General features: G+C 44.5%; 2 protein-coding genes across 3 annotated transcripts in view; both read left to right on the top strand.

Annotated features, from left to right (window-relative positions):
• LOC113583261 (cytoplasmic phosphatidylinositol transfer protein 1) overlaps positions 1-9,443 on the top strand; it is a 50,377-nt gene extending 40,934 nt beyond the window's left edge. Inside the window, exons 6-9 of the mRNA XM_027019496.3 lie at positions 2,230-2,325; positions 2,856-3,011; positions 3,135-3,198; positions 4,848-9,443. Coding sequence (XP_026875297.1) covers positions 2,230-2,325; positions 2,856-3,011; positions 3,135-3,198; positions 4,848-5,167 — 636 coding nt within the window. The 3' untranslated portion in view covers positions 5,168-9,443. The remainder of the gene's footprint in view (positions 1-2,229; positions 2,326-2,855; positions 3,012-3,134; positions 3,199-4,847) is intronic.
• Positions 9,444-14,350: 4,907 nt separating this feature from the next.
• On the top strand, positions 14,351-21,260 carry nol11 (nucleolar protein 11). 2 transcript variants are annotated; one of them, XM_027019535.3, is made up of 18 exons: positions 14,351-14,521; positions 14,879-14,992; positions 15,083-15,139; positions 15,316-15,464; positions 15,769-15,826; positions 16,100-16,241; positions 16,722-16,928; positions 17,570-17,646; positions 17,915-18,038; positions 18,142-18,233; positions 18,452-18,508; positions 18,667-18,848; positions 18,943-19,068; positions 19,294-19,572; positions 20,071-20,149; positions 20,550-20,642; positions 20,769-20,876; positions 21,100-21,260. In XM_027019535.3, the coding sequence occupies exons 1-18, from the start codon at positions 14,375-14,377 to the stop codon at positions 21,211-21,213; spliced, it is 2,205 nt and encodes a 734-aa protein (XP_026875336.2). In that variant the 5' UTR covers positions 14,351-14,374; the 3' UTR covers positions 21,214-21,260. The 2 variants fall into 2 exon arrangements, with proteins under 2 accessions (XP_026875336.2, XP_026875335.2); XM_027019534.3 differs by having other exon boundaries at positions 18,664-18,848.

The raw sequence follows: 21,260 nt of genomic DNA, 5'->3' as shown, positions 1-21,260 counted from the left end.
TTTTCTAAGATTAGAAAGGGAACCCGAGGAAGCCGACAGTCTGGTAATGAGTCCCTGCAGCCTTGGAGCAGTTTCAGTGATGCAACCACGACTTGACATTTGACCCAGAGTACAGGTTTAAATTTCAGACAGTCAACATGACCCTTGCCTGCCTGATGTTTTTTTTCCATGTTTTTCATTCATTTCTCTCTAACATACACCCTCTACCCATATCCCTCTCTTTTTATCTATGTGTTGATGACCTTTAAAAAGCTTCAGTTAAGTGCCAAGGCTGGTCCAGCATTAACAGATCAGCTGAGGTCATGGGAAATGTGTGTACGTGTTATCATGTGTGTGCGCGCGTGCGTGTGTGTGTGTATGTGTGTGTGTGAATCAGACAACATTAGAAAGGCAATGAGAGATACTAACCCTCCTTAGGTATTCTGTTCCCTGATCTCTGAAAGGGAGGCTGTCCTCCAGGACATTTGTCCTCCAGGGTAACCCAATCTCTGCAGTGCCACTCTCTCTACACCACTCTATCCATCATTCCACACTCTCACACCCTTTCACTCTCACGCCCTCACACTCTCATTTAGTCTCTCCCTCTCACTCATTTAGCCCCTCTCTTTCTACGTTCTTCTGTGTTTTTCTAAGCTAGTATTCGATCAGGACCTCAGAGTCGATGTCTCTCACACCGCACCATACCTTCCCATCATGCTCCATGCATGCACTTTAACCTGCTTCACAAAGACTTGAGATGCTTTGACAGGTATGAACGTACCTGGGGAGAATCTAGAAAGTATGTGAAGCACCCTTACCTTCTTCTGGGGAATAGCAACATGGCCCTGGAGCAACTGACTGCATGATTGCACCTCTGCTTGTTCAGACAGACCTGGAATTCGTGGTGCATGGACCCAGTAACAGGGAGGGTGTATACAGTACTGGCTGGTTGGGGCAAGGTCCTCTGTGTAGTGACCCAGGGTTTTGCCACAGGGCTGCCTGCGTCCATTAGCCTTAATCCTCCTAATCTAGGCTGATTATGTCGTTGTTAAAGTTATGGCAGATTAGTCAGTATCTACTATGATTCATTTAGTGTCTTTCAGTGATACTAATATGAAAGGTATTTAGTTGCAGTCAGAATCAGGTTTCAAACATACGAGATGGAGTGTAAGGTGTTAGTACTCAATCTCAGCATCTGATTCCTAAAATGATGTAGAATTGGATACAGAAAATATGCAGCCGTGTGGGTTTTCTGCACAGTCCCGGACACAGGAGTCTGTGCATGGGGGGCAGGGTCAGAAGCGAGGTTGGCTCCCAGGATCTCAGCTTGGGCTTCATTAATGATGAACAGAAACAGCTGAATCAGGTCTGTTTGAGTTAATATGAACCTGTTGAACCACACTAGCACTCTCCTTTTCTCCCTCTCTTTCCCTCCCTCCTTGAACGCGCGCGCGCGCGTGTGTGTGTGTGTGTGTGTGTGTGTGTCGTCATTCCTCCCCCGAAGCAAAGTGTGATAACACCAGCTCGCACAGTGAGCACAATGCCCCGCTGAGACATGCTCTAATCTCTAGCCCTCCTGACGCCAACCACAGTACATCAATGCTCATCTCAATGTACCTATAAACTTTACATTTATTTATTATCTGTCCATGTCTGTTTTACCCTCTCTTGTCCTGTGTGTTTAAAACTTTGAAATACTATTAATTATGATGTCCCAGTGCCATCAAGAATGAATGATAATTGTATTTTAGAATAATAGTTAGAAGATTAGGACCACACATACATCTACAAAGAAAAATGACCCTTTAAAAGCTAAAGCATTCGTGGGTCTTAAGCATCCCCCCTGATCAGCGGGGGTTACAGTTAATAGTCAGTGTATGGACTGTGTGAATCGTTAACCTACATTGCCCTCTAGTGGACCACTGAGGAAGTAAACTGCAAGTCGGCTGATGGTAGACTGGTCTAAATAGAGAGTGGTTCTTTTTAAATGGATGACACCCGAGGCATTTTGCTCGAATTACATACATAGATACCTCTCAGTCGATGTAATTAAAGTTCTGAATTCCTAAAACTGCACTGGTGGTCTAGTTCTGTTCTGCTCTGTTCTGTTTTATTCTCTTACATTAAAGTATTGTATGGTTACTCTGCTGAGCCTGGTTCTACCCTTCTCTGAACTGTGTGTGTGTGTGTGTGTGTGTGTGTGTGTGTGTGTGTGTGTGTGTGTGTGTGTGTGTGTGTGCGTGTGTGCAGATCTTTGATAGTGAACTGAAGGACCAGGAGAGAGAAGTGTGTTTCATAGACATCGCCTACGATGAGATTCCTGAGCGCTACTATAAGGAGTCAGAGGTGAGGGAAACCAACTCAGAGGGGCTTTCATAGAGAGACATTTCACAGCAAAAGCCACTTAGTGATTACTGGTTACTGATCCTTAATGTGTGTGTGTGTGTGTGTATTTTATCCCTGTTCCTGGAGATCTACTGCCCAGCATTTTATTTTTAATCCTAATCTAGAACATCTCACTCTAGTGATCGCCTCAGTGCCCTTGATGACCTGGATCCAGTAGTTTGAAGATAATCTCTGCTAATCTCTAATCTCTGCAGATGGTACTTGAGGAATAATGTCACTGGAAAGCCAACATGTTTGTCTATGTCACTGTTCGTTCACAACTGGACTGCTGGAATACACACACACGCACTGCATTTTACACACACACTGCATTTTGCACACGCGCTGCATTTTACACACGCACTGCATTTTACACGCACAGTCCGTTTTACTCTGGCAAGGACACAAGCCGCAAGAACCATCAGGGCTGCATTTGCTACGGAAACTGACCCTCAAGAACCAATCATAACGCTGTGTGTGCGCGCGTGCAGGATCTCCGCTACTTCAGGTCGGAGAAGACGTCTCGCGGTATGCTCCAGGAGGGCTGGCGAGACACACAGGAGCCCATCATGTGCTCCTACAAGCTCGTTACCGTCAAGTTCGAGGTGTGGGGCCTTCAGACACGCGTCGAGCAGTTTGTGCACAAGGTACGCACCACTACCTCTTACTCGGGTTGAGTAACCAGCATGCTCATATTAAACACACGTATAAAACAACTCTCTTTTTCTCTGTTCTTTTCCTTTCTACTTTCTCCCTCTCTCTGGCTGTAGGTGGTGAGGGATATACTCCTGCTGGGTCACAGACAGGCCTTCGCCTGGGTGGACGAGTGGATCGGTACGTCTGAGTCAGGGCTCCACGGCTCAATCGCGCTGTTGACTCCTGTATCTTATCACACCATGTCTGTGGATGCTGGTGATCTAACTAAACACCTGATCTAGATTCTAGATGTTTGCAGTAATTCCTCTGCTCCTCTGTGTGTGTGTGTGTGTGTGTGTGTGTGTGTGTGTGTACGCTGTAGTCTCTGCTGTCAGAGTGGCTTCTTATAGCAAAATGGCATGCAAATTGATTGTCGGTCTTCTCAGATCAGACATGGCTATAAAACTGGCATCAACTAGAATCTTTTTGTAATGAACAGATTGAGGGAGTCTTAGGTTGTCTTAGATCCGTTTGACACAGCCTATCAGAGCCTGTTTATGTAGAGCAGGTAAGTGCAATGAAAGTGCCTGATTCTGAACCAAAATACCTGATGTATAATGTCTATCTTTTCTCCTCTGATCTGATCTTTTGATGCCTACATCTCTTTGGCTGCATGATGGACGATCCTCTATCTGTTTGGTTTGTGGGGGGCGGAGAAATGTCCTTTTTGATTTGTCTGCTACTAAACTTCCTGTTTGCTAAGGGCTGAGAGTAAACATCACCCACACTAAGGTCTGGTGTCCCTTATCCTAAACTGCCATCGTTTCCTGCACTCTCTGCTTGCTATTCCGATCCTGCTCCGATCCTGCTCCGATCCTGCTCCGATCCTGCTCAACTAACCTCCCAGCCAGCTTCCTCGCTGATGCCCCCCACCCCGCCCCACCTCCATGTTTGGAACACTGGATCTAACACCTCTTGTCACGTCAGTCTCGGCCACCGTCAGCTCACGCTCCTCTGACGACCTTTCACACCGAAGCTCTGCGCCTAACCCCCGAAGCCTTCCTGGCCCACCCTCTGTGTCAGTAACGGAAGACGCGCGTGGTTTTTGCCCCCTAAACCACTCCCCCCACCCCCGCCCCCCTTTTGCAGATATGTCTTTGGAGGACGTTCGGGAGTACGAGAGGCGAATGCATGAGCAAACCAACATTAAAGTTTGCAATGACCAGCAAGAACATACCACAAGTGCACCTCCATCACTGGGTGGCTTAGGGACCCTTGACAAAGTCAGTGTATGTGTTGATTTTGTTATGTGTGTGTGTGTGTGTGTGTGTGTGTGTGTGTGTGTGTGTGTGTATGTATGTATATATATATATATATATATATATAATACTACACACACACACACACTATCCCTGTGAGCTCCGCCCCCACTCCCACAAGGCCGTGACTGACAAGTTCCATTTATCCAGGATCCCCCTAAATCACCTCTGATCTCCCCTCCAGATAACACGGCTCACTCTTACAGACTTCGATATTTCGATATTTTTTAAACTGCCCCAATATTCTGAACACCAAGTCCATATCCAACACTCAGATGATACCTGAGGCATGCTCAGACTGTAACAACCTTTTTTAAACTATAACTTGTGTTCTAAATGTTCTAAACGTTGTTTTAAATGTTAGTACTTGACAAGTGTGGCTTTGCCATCCCTCCTGTTATACTCGTGTGTTCCTACACATGCACGGTGTGGTTATTTTTATGGTAATAAAGTTCAGCAGTAATCTCATGGGAAGACAAATGCTCTCCTTTTCAATGACTGAGTTTATATTCCTCTCTGTCCTTAAAGACATGACGATGGATGAGGTGAGAGAATATGAGCGTACCATCCAGGAGGCTACCAATCAGAAGATCGGAATCTTCCCTCCGTCCATTTCTATTGGTGAGACGCTCTCGTCTCTGGCTCCCAATGGTCCTGCCAGTGCCCCACCCACCCCACTCTACACCGATGCCCCGGAATTCCTCTCCGTCCCCAAAGACCGACCTCGCAAGAAATCCGCCCCCGAAACACTCACTCTGCGCGAGACTGCCCGATCAGGGCCTGAGGCCACCTCTGAGCCAGCCCCTAACCGCTCCTCCCTCAGCCCCGAGTCCAATCAGCTGGAGTGATTGGGAGGAGGCCCGCCTCCTTTTGGACTTTGTCCTTCAAATCAGGATCATCTAAACACAGTTCCACTTGTCAGTGTTCTAAATGGTATTCCTAAAAAACTCCAGTTTCCAGACGTCACTGCCTGGCAAGCTTGACCTCTGACCGTGTAACTGGGCTTCCTGCCTTTAAGGTAGCCACTGACTCAACAGTTTATATTTTTTCATGCTCATGTGCATCAGCGGTGTTAGGCTGCTGCATTCACTTAATGTGAAGTTTTGGTTTTTTTCCCTCTTTTATGACTTACAATCAAACAAAAAGGCTAATCACAATGGGTAAATTTGTCATTATTTTATCATTAAGTCATTTCAGAAGATTAGGTGACTATCCACACGTGGCCTACTAGAGTTGCTGTAGCGCCTATAAAGCAAGTATTCCCAAGCAGAGCTACGAGTTGTGAGCGATATGCCGTTTTGAAAATTGCCACCTCGTGACAGGTCGTCGGATAAATAAGGCAATGATCCATTATAATTCAAAAATGATTTTCTCAGAAGCTCTTTCTTGCTCTCCTCCACCCCCCCCAGCACACCCCCACCCCCGCAAAGCACGTGTGAAGAATAAGACCAGCCGAAAGGCGTCTCAGGTCTTTGTAGATGTCAGCCTTTCCAAACCCACAGCAGGGAGTGAACACTGCTCTTGCACACTTTTTCACAATTCTACAGCAACCCAAAGGTTCCAGGGCTACACGTCTAGGTCGCACGCCAGATTCTATCATAACAGACTCTTCATTTCGCTTGTTACTGACTCAAGTCCCCTGAGTTCTGTCTACATCGGGTGATTTGTGTTTTGGCGCCATCGGTGCCACAGTATATATGTGTGTGTGTGTGTGTGTGTGTGTGTGTGTGTGTGTGTATATACATATAATATCTGTGTGTGTGTGTGTGTGTGTAAAAAAAAAAAAAAAAAATTAAAAAACAAACAATATATATATAGTTTGTTTTTTAATTTTAAATTATTTTTTTTTCCTTTGTACCTTTTAGGCCTTTGGCTAGCGCTGCAACACTTTGTAAAAGTGTGAAAGCAATAGGCTGCTTCAGCCTGTAGGGGGCAGCACAACCCGTGGTTGGACCATCAGTTTCACAAATGTAACCCTCACACAGAGCTTCAAGAACCTGTAGTACTAAATCCTGTAGTCGTAGATCCAGGAGTCACAGAGCCTGTAGTCCTAGGACCTTTCGTCTAGACCTGTAGTCCTAGGACCTGTAGTCTAGACCTGTAGTCTAGACCTGTAGTCCTAGGACCTTTAGTCTAGACCTGTAGTCCTAGGACCTGTAGTCTAGACCTGTATTCAGAGCATGAGGGGTGAGAGAAGGTTGTGGGCAGTATGACAGGCTGTACTTCAGGTTATTATGTTACAGTCCGGTCAGGTTTCCTGGAATTTCACTATGAGAATTTTAACCTTTTGTTGGCTCCTCCATCTGAGAGAGGCCCATGTTCGGGTCCCTGGAGGTGAGCAGGACGAGACATCCAGGGAGGGGTGAGCATCTGTGCTGCTGGGCGTCTGCTCGTATGAGTGAATTCAAACCAGCCTTATGAGCTCATGTCCCGGGAGGCCTAACACTTCCAGCGTTCCAAAAGACAGCAGACGTCCCGTTAAAAACACCTGTTCCAAAATCGGTACGTCATCTAGGCGGTTTTGGGCACGTCATTAATTGGAGAAAAGGTCAGGGCGGCAGACCACGTGGCCTGAGGACAGCCCAGATTTCTTGCAAAACTCCTTCTGAACTGACTGCTTCTTCCCTTAAAAAGGAATTTAGATGGGATGTGTTAAAGGTGCACTGTGGGCAAGCATTTAGAAGCAGGGATTAACAACAGATGCAAGTTCTGTTCCGCTGACTTGTGTACATGAAAGCACGTTAAAGTGCAGCTGAGCTTAACAGCGGCTCCAACAGTGCCTCCGCATGCAAGTGTACAGAAACAATCTACATATGTGTGTATACCAAAATCTCTTAGTCAGTGAAGAATAATTAAAGAAATTCATGTCCATTAAGTTTCTGTTAGGTATCCAAGTCACGCTTTCTTATTTTCCTTTCATTAAATGACTGGTAAATGGATTTAGTATTTCTTCTTGAGTATTTTATGACTGTTGTATTTGAAATCATCTGAAGCATTGTAACTTGAATGACATTGTAACTTGAGGCCAGAGCCATTTTTCACACACACACACACACACACACACACACACACACACACACACATACACACAAAAAGCAAACAAACAAAAAACAGCCATGCTGCTACTTGTGTGGCTATAAGTACTTGAGTAAGACACCAGGACTTCACAGCCCAAATATCTGATGCAGGGTTCTATCAGTTGTATAAAAGTTGTATCACATTTATTTTCCTTTTTTTAATTAAGTCTACAGAGCTACACATGCCAGTAGCTTTTGTCAGTATCTCACATAAAAAAATCAGAAAAATCCAGTAAAAGGGCAAAAAAGTCACACGTCCATTCGCTCTTGAAGTTCTGATCAAACTCCCCTGAAATTGGCGTCGTTGGCTCTGTGTTTAACAGAACAAACTGTTCCCATGACATCTGAGTGAGCGTGTAACTTCTCCCATTGTAGACCCAGCCTGAGCAAAGCTTACAGCAACTGATTCTTTGGGACTTTAAGTTTTTAAAACGTTTACCTGTTCACATACGATTGAATCCAATGGTCTTGTACACAAATACAGAAAAATCCAGCCGCTTGTGCATTGAAGTCCGGCATGAGCATACATGCATGTAATCTACAATCCCAGGCACTGTACATGGATCTCATCACCATGGTAACAGTGTCACATTTCCTGCAAGCACCACTGGCATGCTTCTGTGCTTCTGTCTGAGTAACGCTTTTTAAATACCTGCAGGGCTTTGCCTTTTTTAGTTGTTGTTTTTTTTCTTGTACAGTTAGTGTTTTAGGATTTTTTTTTTTAGCTTCGCCACATGGGTTTTTAAGTCTAATTGTTTGGAGTAGAGCTCCTGTGAAGAGTTGTGAAAATGTATATGATTTTTGTCTAATGAATTGCAAGTGCTGTTATGCATTCATGCACACAAAGCTTGATGAAAATGAGCGCAGACTTTTTTCCTTTTTTCCGTTTGTGTTTTCTGTTTCTATAAAGGGAAGCCTTAAACAGAGATGAGACTCGCTTCTGTGTCGTAATGCAGTGATGCAGGTTTTGTGTTTGTAATTGGTACTGCTTGAAGTTGTTGGGTTTAAGCTGCTTTATTGACTTTGTACTTCCATACTTCCCTCTGTGGCCTGTTCTATATCGGTAACATTGGGATGATTCAGTTTCACTTCTGCAGGACCTCAAAGTCCAGTGCTACAGCATCAGTAATCAAATTTAGCTCTGCTATAGATGTGAAATTCAAAGGCTTCAGCACCATTGAAGGTTTTTTTGGAAACAGTAAGCGACTGGAGCAATTCAAGTACCTTAAGCAGAGTCTGATGACACTAAATTCTCTCTACTGTATCTGACACAGCACAGTTCTCGTTTGCCAAAATATCAAGTTGTGTTTTCACTTGCTATATGCAACAATGTTGCATGCTGTTTTGTATTTGTCCCGTTATCTCCACAACCACACAGTGGCCTCGTTTGGGGAGCTTCACGTGCTATGGTAGGTACTAATAAAGAGCGTGCGATTTTAAGCCATGTTTGTAGTATGGAGAAGTGAAAACCAGACAGTTTCAAACCAGTACAAACAACACAGAAAAACTAACCTTTCTAGTCAGAATCTCATAAACCTGGCACATCTGAGCTTACAGCCATAAGAACAGAAGCCCAATGAAGTGCATTTCCGTGCCTACCACACCAGAATTGGAGTTCAATCATTCTTAGGCAGTTCAACTTAGTCAGTTGGAATGCTGTTAGTTCCATTTCTCTGGACATTCATGGAAAACATCAAAGCTCTGCAGTAACGGTCTTCGATTTGCAAGCTGAGTTTGAGAGAAATTTCTTCAGTTATCTTCTACAGCTAAGCCCTGAGTAACAGGGCCAAACGTTCTGTGTCACTTCAGCCATGGCTGGTGATGTCATCCTGATATAGTGTCCTTGGCCAGTACAAAGTGCCATAAATTCTTTGTTTTGGTTTTTTCTTGTTTGGTTTTTGTTTGTTTTGACTGACGAACGACCTCTCTGGGTTCCTGTACTCTGCATTTTACTGCCCTTGGATATATTTTATTCATATTTGTTGGGATTATTGTTTTACTCTTTTCTTAAATCTCGTAGCAAATAAAACGTACTTGCTTACTAACACATCTTGCATTACCTATGTCATTTTGGGGTGGGAGCAGGAGTGACTGTGATTTACATAAGTTTGTCTTACAAACCAAGGATAAACTTGTCACTGATTCTTGAGACATAGGTCAAAACCTGTCCAGCAATTGCAACTGCTATCAAGTTTAATCATTAGCACATTTTTAATTGTAAATGTTATGAAGGATAAATAATAGAATGCTTTTAACACAATTGTCCTCCTTTATTGAACTTAGCCATAGTTAAATCAAATTTGTGACACCTTATGACTTATCGCTACTAAAATTGTGTCCACAGAGAAGGGTTGAACAGGCATAAGTAATTTGTGTTTTAAAATGATTTTAAATTAGACTTTTTCATAAAAAGCAACAAATCATAATGTCTCATATAAGCGAGCTTGCTTTCCAGTGACATGTTTTTATAAGGTTTTAGAGTTGTGTCCCCACATTTTGTCAACACCATCAGATATTCATTAAGATGTAGTACAATTACACTTATAATATCCAGAGCAGCCGTAAGTCTGAAGGATCGCCACATTTCACCTCTGCAGAACATACCTCTGTCACACAGACTCTACTATGTTATATAGTTTTGGAATATTTTAAATCTAAATGTTAATATTGTGGTTGTGACACAGGAGATATGTCAATGCTGTCTTTGGATTTCTGAGGAAACTATTTGACATTTTTATATAACTATTCTTATGAAATAGGTTCTGTTAGCAGCTAGCATCAATACAAAATGGCAACTACATAAACTCCATTTGATTTGGGAAAATAATGCCAAATTTATCAAAACCCTTAGATGTCAGCTCTGTCAGATTTTCTGTCTGATGGTGTTGACAGTTATGTGACAGAATTAACAGGCAATGTGGTTTGTTTAATTATAATATAGTAATAAAGGTTCACTATTTCTAATAATGTATACATAGTAAATGCAGCATGACGGCATATGTTGCCTTTGTAGGTAGCTAGTTATTAACTCCAGCACGGTTAGGGGAAGGTTTAGGTTGGAGTAAGGGTTTGGGATTATGGGTGTGGTTAGCCTTGAGGGTACATAGACGTGAAGGCTGAAGCAACACAGACTATCTGCCCTCTAGAGTAGTATAGGCTATAATAATAAAAGATACTCAATCCTAAACACATCTAGACTGAGCTCTGTTCTTCTCCATTTTTGTTGCATCGTGCACATTTGTAAGATGGACTACAGCGCTTGTGTGTTTCAGTGCAGCGTGGGCAAAGCCTGTCACTGTCGGAGCACAGGCAGAGACGTGGAGAGTGCCAGTGGAAACATAGAGGGAGAACCAGCGCAAAACAGACTTAAAAGAGGCATTTCTAACACAGGACAACGCTGAGAATAGAGACAGACCGAAAAGAGTTGCAGAAGGAAAAATGAATGATTGAGTGAAAGGGGATAGAGAAAAACGAGAAGAATAAATAGAATCAAGAGAGCCAAGGAACAAACAACAAACTAGTAGAAAAAGTCCAAGACTGTCTATCTAATGACTTTAATGAGACACCACATAGTCAATTACTCACAGACAACGGGCTCATCAGACTAATAGCCATGAACCACAACTACCCCACAGTTAGGTCACAACCAAAAAACCCATGAACAGCCAAGTGACCTTCAATGACATCTACCCCTATCAGGCAAATAACCCTTAAAGACAACAACCCCACAGTCAAATACCCCTCAACCAAAACTATCTCCATCAGCCCAATACCCTTCAACAACAACTACCCCACCAACCTAACAGCCTTCATAATAATAGACTGTCACTAAGGAAGGTTAAATGGGTGCTATACCTGGGAGATGGCTCTTGGACCAGGGGTCAGAGCTCATGTTTACTTCCTGTCATTCCTGGGTAGGGTGGCTGCCTTCAGCCTTTGTTACAACAAACCATACATTATACAATATATGCAAATTGATATTTAATACTTATATCTGTTGGAGCTTGGAACAATTATAGTCCAAAGGACTTCTTTTTGAAAAAAAAAATGACTTCACCCTACATCTGCAAGGTAGAGTTGTTTTTTCTGTACCATCCTGCACCTGGTGGAGAGAGGATGTGCTTACACAGGTCTGCAGAATCCTTTGCAGAAGCGTGCAGAGGCCTCTACTCTGTGCACAAATCATTTTATAAGGGTACAAAATGTCTATGATCCTTTATGTTTTATGTTATTAACATTTCTAATTTAATGTTTAAAACACTCTTTATTACCTCAAACCCTTTAGATAAAAGTCCATATCTTGCCTCTGGGCTATCATCTGTCTAACAGGCTATGAAATCCTCTATTTTTTAGATGTCTTGTACATTGCAGAAAGTGAGCCAGTACTTTGACATTCATAAAGGGACTCAGGCTGGACCCTTTATGAATGTAGCTCCTGGTTTTTATCTTTATCTTCAATCCATTAGCTCTTAGCCATGTTTCCGAGGGTGGGCGTAGTATGGCTCAGCGCGAGGGCGTACTTGGTTATATCGCGTGTGACGAAAACGATTTCCTGCTTCAGACAGAAGTGCCTGAACCGAGAACATGGAGCTTGCCCTTGCCAAAGTTAAAGGTGAGAATCTGTGCAAAAAGTTCAAAGGTGGGACCGGGAATCACCTTAGGAATCTTAGCCATCCGAACCAAAAAGTAGCCGACGGAGCGAAATTCTGCAGGACGCTTTGGACAAGAAACTGTACGGCACGCCTGTCGATTACTTGAGGTCGTGCAACGTTGATCCGGATCCTTACAAGTACAGCTCGATGCTCACGCAGGAACTCCTGGAAAACATGATCGAGAAAATGAAGAAAGTTACGTTTTTAGAGGACACGAATCCTGAACATAGCAACGTTTTTGCCTATGTTTACCAACATGACCAGAGCTGCAAGGTGTACTTGTGCCACTATTTCTGGGGTGCGGGTGATCACCTTTCTAAGGACTCCAAGCCTGGTACCCTCATACACGAAGTCTCGCACTTCCTCGGCACGGAAGACCTTCACTACGACTTTGTGTGGATAGAACTCCACGAGAAAATGGGGAAACTTTTCGGAAGACCCTTTGTATGCGAAGATGGAGTCAAGAAACCGGCGGGATGGGACATGAGCGACAGTCAGTCAAACGCAAACTGCATCGAGTACGAGTTTGAAATGATCCTTAACCATAAAGAGGCTTATTCTGTACAAGACAAAAAATACCCGTGCTGTGACGAAACTAAGATCAATTCTGTGTGTGTAGCCGCAGATATAGGGCATTACATCAACTGTCAATTATATAAAGCAGCAGAGAATACGGGTGCTAAGGGAAGTGTTTAAACGGAGCCGAAAGGCTAGTCAAACTAAGTTTACAGTTTAGATTTAAAAGCATGTAGTCTAATTCTGTACAGAAATACCCGTGCTGTGGCGAAAATAAGATTAATTCTGTGTGTGTAAGCAGAGATATTGGGCATTACGTAAATAAGACTTCTTTTTTTTTTTAGTAAAATGCACATTAGCCTCCAAACCTAGTGTGATCTTCGTCAGACTTAAACATAGTTACTCTATATGGATGCGTGACAAACTGCTAAGATGTAAACTTCTGCATAATGTACGAATGCATACGTCTACTATAATAAAAATGATTCTTAGCCTATGTGTAACTGTGTCAGTGTTTTGTGAACACTTGTCAGACAAATTCGGTGCAAACTTTGCAAGCTGAGTTTCCTGAACGTCTCATTTCCGTTCAACTCGTCAGTTACATAATTAAATGTAAAAAAAATACAATTCAAACTCGGAAGTAAAGTGATGAAATACATGCGATTTATTCAGCAGTAAGATAAATGATCAGATATTTTTATACATCCTGTCGTTATCGCTATAAAAAAAACAAACCTCCAACGTGTTGAATGTGTTTAAATATTGTTTAAATGACAGTAGAAAACAGGAAGAACACAAGCACTTTAACAGTAAGACCGGGTGTATAGCGCATTTCATACATATATATATATATATATATATATATATATATATATATATATATATATATATATATATATATATATATATATATATATATATATATATATATATATCCTGCCATATCTAAGATTTGCTATATAGATTAATAAAATAACTGATCTAAACAGAATACATTTCTGTAACGTGTTGAGATAAAAGACGAACATAAAGATATACTGAATTATGAATTCAAAGAAATAAAAGTATTGTAGCACTGGAAATACAGGAGCTAAGATAACAGAGCTTAAACTGAGCGGAAAGTCTGGTCAAATAAGACCGTTTTAGTGTAGATTTAAAATGATCTGGTGTCGGTAAATCTTCTAATATTCTCCGTCAACTGGAACCCTGACAGACGCTTCTTCTCCAAGTCTGGCCAGTGGACAGTCTGACCAGTTCCTCATCTGAGAGAGGAAAACCGAAATGTACAAGACTGACTACTAAAAAAAAAAGAAAAGGGTACCAGTTCGCAATCTACTCAACGAGCTAGATCCCACAGGCCCCGAGTGAGCGAAGCCTTTTTTTCCGAAAGAAGATAAAGTAATAAATACATTTATGTATATTCTAATCAAATTATTCTTAACCTATATTATTTGCAATTGTGTCATAGTTATTGTTTTGTGAACACTTGACGGATATATATATATATATATATATATATATATATATATATATATATATATATATATATATATATATATATATATATATATATGTGTGTGTGTGTGTGTGTGTGTGTGTGTGTGTGTGTGTGTGTGTGTGTGTGTGTGTGTGTGTGTGTGTGTGTGTTCAACATATACTATATTCAATATAGAACATATTCAATATACTCCAAACCGCAACGGGGCAGTGTTGTGCAGCGCCCATCAAGGGCTCAGAAATGTAGGAACGTATTCGCGGATTGGCTTGTGTAATCTCGCGATATAACCACTTTCTAGTAGTTGGACGAAACATGGCAGCGCTGTACGAGGGATACACGCTGTGCGGTCTCGTACCCACGCAGAACCCACCCGAGTCGGGAATTCAGGGTATTGAACTGGATCGGGACGACGATCGTGTTCTCGTTACTGACTCTACAAGATCCGTCACCGTTTATAAGGTAAAGCGGTTTGAACAAATGTCCCACGGTTGATTAAACCTCCATTTTTACGCACTGGTGGCCAGCTGCTAGGTGCCTTCGCGTGTAAACACAAGCGGGGTATCCCCGCTGGGTGCCTGATGTGTGTGTACCGCCATCTCGCTAACTGTCTCTGGCTGCATTCTGCGAGGATTGTTGCCTAAATGCCACCAGCATAAGCTCAGGCGTTTACCAAATCGCGTTAAACGGCTGTGTTGTTCGCTATTCGTCGTTAGGGGCTGAACTAGCAGCGTTGGGGAAACGCATTTTAACGGCCTCCTGCATTGTCCGGTACGTCGGTACGAATACGTCCTAAGCGTCGCTGATCGTTGGTTGCAGGTTTCCGATCAGAAGCCGCTGGGTAGCTGGACGGTGAAACAAGGCCAGTTCATATCCTGCCCAGCTGTCTACAACTCGCAGACAAAGGAATACGTAGCCGTTACAAATGACAACGTAAGGCGACAATAAGAAGGTTCCTATCCGAATATCGTACGCTAGTGTACAGTTGGCTATGTACGTTTTCATTGCGCACTTCTCGTTCAGGTCATCAGGGTTTGGAAAACTGAAGATGTCAATATTGATCAAGCCTTCAAAGCAACAGTAAGTGCTTGAGAACAGTAAACTCGCTGCTTTGTCATTTTTTTAATGTGACTAGATTCTCAGTTTATTAAAGCCGGGCTTTATACTAAATCTGCTTGGATAGCTGATTGTTCATGTTGTTACAGAAAAAGTTGTTGTGTTAAACCGACGTTGAACCTCTGCCATCTGCACGCTAGGTGTCTGCCGAGATATACAGGGTGCACTCGGTTCCGGACTACGAGCCGGTGGTTCTGTTTCGGCGTGGGGGTGTCAGATACCTTGACTCGCTCCTCACCGCTCCACAGCAACCGATAGAGGAGGTCCTGTTGGAAGACGAGGTGATCAGGTGAGAGATGATGGTGCAGGCTCTGACCCCAGGACAGATTTTTAAAATATCTGGTCTAAAGGTCTAACTGTCTTTGAAACATACACGCTTTATTTACTTTGTTGGTTTCGCTGTGGGCTCTTGCTATAAACGACAGAATCTTTTGAACTGTTGCATAATAAATGTTTTAAGTTGGTGCGCTATCTATAAGTATTCTTATAATGCATTTGGTCAGGTATCATATAAACTGTGAAACCTTTGACACAGCATACTGGAGGGCCCGTAACAAAAGCTGCTGTTTGATTTAACAAAAATCTCTTGCCAGATGGAGCACGATGGTTCGGACGGAGCAACAGCTGCTTGTCCTGTTTAGCTCAGAACAGGTACAGCAGGCAGAGCGCACTACCTTTGCAACACCTGACCAAAAGTCACTCTCACGCGGGTTTTCCCAGGTGTAGACAATAGTCACGCCTACCTGCTCCATTTCAAAGGACGAGTTTGGCTGTAACGCTAATTTGGATAACAGTGACTTATGGCTGGCCGAGTCACTTAAGCCAGAATGAAGGAATTAACAGCTCGTTAAAAGTCTTTATGGTTCGTGCTTCCTTTAATGGATAATTCTAGGATTAGCGTGGCGTGTTTTCCCTGTGTTTCAGAGAGGCAAGCACTTCCTGTATGTACAGAGGTTCAGTCCCAACACGCTAGTGAAGCACCAGCTGGAGGCGGGGCCCCATCTCTCAGCACCACTCAGCTACGCTGCCACCTTCAGAGAAGAACATATCCACCTGCTCTACTGGTGTAAGCAACTGTTCATCTGTCTAAACATGCAGCTAGGCATCCATCCATCCATCCATCTGTCGCTTAATTTCTACCACACTGTCCGTCCGTTAAGGATGTGACCGTTATTCTTCGCTCAGTCCTGTTAGTTATTTTCGTTCCGGGGGTGGTGCTGATTACGAAGCATCCCCATATAAACTACGCATCCTGTTGTGGTGAACATTAACGCCCTTTTTTTAGAAGACAGAATGCCTTTATTTGTCATATACACACGTGGAGTGCAGTGAAATGCTTCGTTCCACAAGCCGGACTCAGAGTCCGGGTTCAGCCATCGCATGTCGCCCCTGGAGCTGTGAGGGTTAAGGGCCTTGCTCAAAGGCCTTGGCCAGGGGGTCGAACCCACAACCTTCCGGCTGATAGCTGGACGCCCTACCTAAGCTAAGCTGAGTACTAAAAACGATTGTCTGATCACTTCTGATTTTTTGTCTTTCCCCCCCCCAGTCCCTAACGGCAGCGTGTACGAGAGCGTTCTCCCAGCCCGGCACCCTGCTCCCGCGGCAGCCGAGGAGGTGCAGGCCCTGCCGCGCTCCCTGCTCCTGCAGCTTCCCATCGGTGAGGGAGAGCTGCGCTCGGCTTCCGCCCTGCCCTTGGATGAGGCCCACGTGGCCGTGGTGGGGGTCTCGCACCCCTCGGCTGGAACCGGCAAAGGTACTGCCCCTCCATCTGCCTTTCATCTCCCGGTCCGCTGCCGTCTGCAGAGCGGAGGAAAATTCCGCACCCACCTCGGAGCATTGCAGAATCGCTCTGTTTTATCCCACTGTGGCTCATACAGGACGGGGCACCAGTGTACAGAGAACGGTTATGTTTGAAACATGGTCATTCGCGGTAGTGAGATTCTCGCCACACATGTTTACTCGTTAGGAATTTTAATTAGATAGCTGGAGAGTGTACCTGGAGAACTCCGGCTTGTGAAACATACGGTGTGGTTTCGTCCCGGTACTGGAGCGAGAAAAAACGCCAATACCCCAACCTTCTCCTCTCTCCGCGTAGCTCATGTCTCCAGACGTGTCGGACTGTCTCCAGATGCATGTGGTGTGTCCGAGTCAACGGCAGGAGGACGTGCAAATGAATGTTTCTCTTGCAGGGCTCTTTGGGAGGTTTATTCCAATTTGCACTTCACTGAAAAGATGATGAGGGGCAAAAAAACAAAGCTGTGTTTGTCTAGAAATCAGAAACACACTGTGACGTGTGTATGGTGACCTCGCGCCCTGTGTGTGTGTGTTCTGTAAAGGACACGCGGGAGAGGTTCAGTGCTTGTGTGTGACTGTGTGGTTTCCCGTTTCTTGTAGATTACCTGTGTCTGTGGAACACTCATTTCCAGACCTTGCAGGCAAGCAGAGAGCTAGCTGGCAAGATATACGGCCAGGTCAGATACGCCATGTACTGTGTATACACACACTCACACACTCACCTTTTTGACATCACCTCACCTCTACTGTCAGAATACTGTTTTATGAGTGGATTATAGGTTAATCCAACATCCTGAGGGTCTTGAATCTCAATCTCTGTTTCATTTGGCCAGTTTCCTATGCCAAAAAAAGGTGAAAAATGTTGTGAAAATATCGCATATAAGACCAGTCATGGTAAAGATGAACGTTTCCCCCTGACTGTGTGGCCCCTCCCTGACTGTGCAGGTGTGGTGCTACTACGGGAAACTCTTCGTGACTCACGGGAAAACGCTGTCCGTGATCCCCTTTGAGTGTCAGAAGTCGTCTCTGGCCGCAGCCCTGGGGAAGCTGAAGCAGACGCGCACCAACGGTAACTGCCGTTCCTGTGGTGATTTTCCCCCCGCGTGCCCCCACCTGTCATGCTCCTCCGTGTAAGGCTGGAAGGTGTTGATGAGGCTGTTGTTTGAATGCAGAAAGCAAAGGTCCAGCTCTGGTGCCATCGTGGAACACCCTTCCCCACGGAGACAAGCCAGGGAAGAGCCGCGGCGTGACCACACGGAGAACTGTACGGCGAGCGCACACGCTACGCACTAACATGCGAGACGCAATATGCACACACAGCGTGCTGCACAAATGCACGACATGCTCTGCACATAAGTGCTACACATGTACACACTGAGCGAACACACACACACACACACACACACACACACACACACACACCAACCATACTTGCGTCTCCAGTGCTGGGTGTTTGACTTTGGTTGTTTGCTTTCTCTTCAGAAGCTGAGTTCAAAGCACCAGATCACCACGATAGAACAGCTGACCTGCACCATCCAAGTAAGCAACCATGTCCCGTTTCCTGTAGTCCAGGTCTAGCTATGCACTCATTTTCCTCCGCTGGGTTTCTCCGACCGGTCTATCTGCTGGCTGTGTGTCTTCTAGCCCGTGTGTGTGTTCAGCCACCGGTGTGCTAACATGCTCCCATCCTGTAGCAGGGCCCCGTGGAGGAGGTGGAGCAGAAAGTGGAGATGTTCCTGATTGGGGCGGAGCAGGCAGAGCAGCAGCTGGCAGTGGGCAGACTGGTGTGTGAACTGGTAGCGCGGTGCCGGGCCGAGCCCAGCTTCTACCCACGTGTGAGCCTGCTCCAGCTGGCCGACACACGCTACCTGTGCCACAGGTGAGGGAGAGGGAGGGAGGGAGAACCAGATGCTTGTACTGCTTCTAGCCCTTCCTGTCTGTCTGTCTGCGCTAATCTGTGCGGTGGTGTGCAGTGTGTGTCCTGGGCTGCTGACTCTGGCCTTGGAGAAGAAGGACTTCCGCCTCTGTCAGGTCTGCCTGCAGCTCTTTCCCGATATCCCAGAAGCCATCACCTGCGCATGTCTCAAAGTCATCCTTGGGTGAGTCTGACTAAGGTCTTCCTCTGCTCTGGTCGGAAGATCCCCATTCCCAGTCACGTAGCCCCGGGCCAGCTGGGGGCAGAGATTGGGAACGTTAGTGGGAATTTCACAGATTCCTGCACCTACACCCTCCAGAACTGGAAGGAAGAAAAATTTTCTCTCCTCCAGGAGAACATGGTCAGTTACTCCTTCCTGAATGTATGCATTTTCTGACCCGTTCCACAGCATTCCCGATGCCGAGCTCGAATGTGTGGCTCTAGAACCGGACAGCCTGCACTTGATGAAGGCCCTCACCCAGGGCCCGGTGCCCTCGAATGACGATGGCGGTGAGCACAATGGCTTCTGCCCTGCTCCTCTGGAGGAGGACGGAGGAGGTTCCACCGCTCCGGACGCAAAGGTCACTCCGGCGCCTCTGGACACGTCGGACCGTGGCACCAAGCCCTGCAAGGACCTGCCGGCCATATATATGGACTGCCCTGTAGGACTCCACAAAGGAGCGCTACTGTATCCTTACTGTTGTGTAACTAACTCATTTTCATTCTGCTTTTTGGGTCTAAAGAATTTGAGGGTTTATTTGTTTGTTTGTTTGTTTGTTTGTTTGTTTGTTTCCTCCCTCACTCATTCACTTATTTACATTTTTAACATTTGTTTAAATTCCCTTACACTCCAAGAACCCATTGCGCCCTCAGACCCTCTCAGTCCTCGGTCTTATTACTACATATTTCCTATTAATTTCATTGTCATTACTAAGTAATTAAAATAAATATCCATAAAATTCCAGTTAACTAAAAGAACAGACAGGACATCTAAAGAGGTTAAAAAAATTAAAATTGAAGGCAAAATGTGGTTGGTTGAGACTTAAAATTGTCCAGTAACCGGCAAAATCACCAAGTTTGCACGCACTAGCATTGGAAAAATGGAATCTCTGCTGAAGAAAGTTTTGGATAAACGGCAGTGTTCGGAATGCTTCAGGGTCTTTCCTTGACTGCCGTTTTTTTCTAGGAATGAGGTTCTGCAGACAGCTTACAGTGACAGCCTCCTCCTACCCTACCTGAAGGATCTCACTGTCACCCAGGTTATAGTAAGTAACTCATAACTGCATTTCTATGCACAACCCACTTTACATATTCCCAGTACTGTGTACTGGTCAAAATAAATGCACTGTCAAATGCACTGTCTGTTCATTGTGTATTGGTCCTGTCCTGTATTTATTTATTGTATGACATTTTGCACTGTATTGTTTGACATCTTGCAGTGTCGTGTGTTGTCTGTTGCACTTGTTTTGTGTTGTGTTGCACCGTGGTCCTGGAGGAACATTGTTTCGTTTTTGCTGTGTACTTGTATATAGCTGAAATGACAGTAAAGCCTTTTGAACCTTTGAACCTAGTGAGAAACGCAGTGCAGAATTGTCCATGCTGATCCTCGACACCAGAAGAACTAGCTTGTCACACGGTGTGTTTATTTCCCCTCTGTGTCTTCAGCTCTTCCTACAGTATCTGCAGTTCCTGTACTTGAAGTATTCCCAAGATGTCCTCCCTCAAATCCAAGCTCTCCGAATGCCAGCTGTGACTCAGGTTTGGTGGCCTTTGGCCTCAAGACATACTTACATTCTTAAAATGGCAGTCGTGTGTACATATGTGCACATATACAAGAGAGAGAAAGGATGACTGAACAGATCCCATTCTCCTCTTCTGGTGTAGATTATGGAGTGGGTTTGCTTGTTGCTGGATGCTCACTTCACAGTCCTGGTTTTGGCTCCTGAGGCGAAACATTTGCTGTCTGGCCTTCACAAGTTTGTGAAGTCACAGGTAGGTCGCTTATTTCCATAAAAATGCAGGGATGATATAGAATATTGGTAGTGTGTTCCAACAGTCACCTGGCTTGTGATCCATCTTCAAGGAAACTGAAGGACTTGCCTTGTCCAGTACGCAACTTTTCTTTTGAATCTGACAGCAAAATGTTTATTAACACCTGCAGAAAATCTTTAATATTTTAATCACTTTAACAACTTGCCTTGAATTCCGCCTATAGGTGAAGTTGTTCTCCGAACTGGGAAAGATTGAAGGGAGTCTACAAGTGCTTAAAAACTCCAAGCAGTCCCACCAGACTGGCCAGTACTCCATAGAGGTTGTGGAGCTGTTTTAGAGGACTTGTACAAATGCTTTTAAATAAAACTCTTCTGATTAACAACA

Source organism: Electrophorus electricus, chromosome 3 (assembly GCF_041902795.1).
Source record: "Electrophorus electricus isolate QZ-2024a chromosome 3, ASM4190279v1, whole genome shotgun sequence".
Classification (NCBI taxonomy): Eukaryota; Metazoa; Chordata; class Actinopteri; order Gymnotiformes; family Gymnotidae; genus Electrophorus; species Electrophorus electricus.
Note: the sequence above shows the minus strand (reverse complement) of the source record. Positions and strands in the feature narration are given on the sequence as shown.

Excerpts from the sequence above, each read along its gene's own strand:
- nol11 (XM_027019534.3), top strand. The coding sequence starts at position 14,375 with ATGGCAGCGCTGTACGAGGGATACACGCTGTGCGGTCTCGTACCCACG. Across the intron at positions 16,929-17,569 it reads CTCGGCTGGAACCGGCAAAG|ATTACCTGTGTCTGTGGAAC; the intron begins GTACTGCCCCTC and ends CGTTTCTTGTAG. Across the intron at positions 18,849-18,942 it reads ACACGCTACCTGTGCCACAG|TGTGTGTCCTGGGCTGCTGA; the intron begins GTGAGGGAGAGG and ends GGTGGTGTGCAG.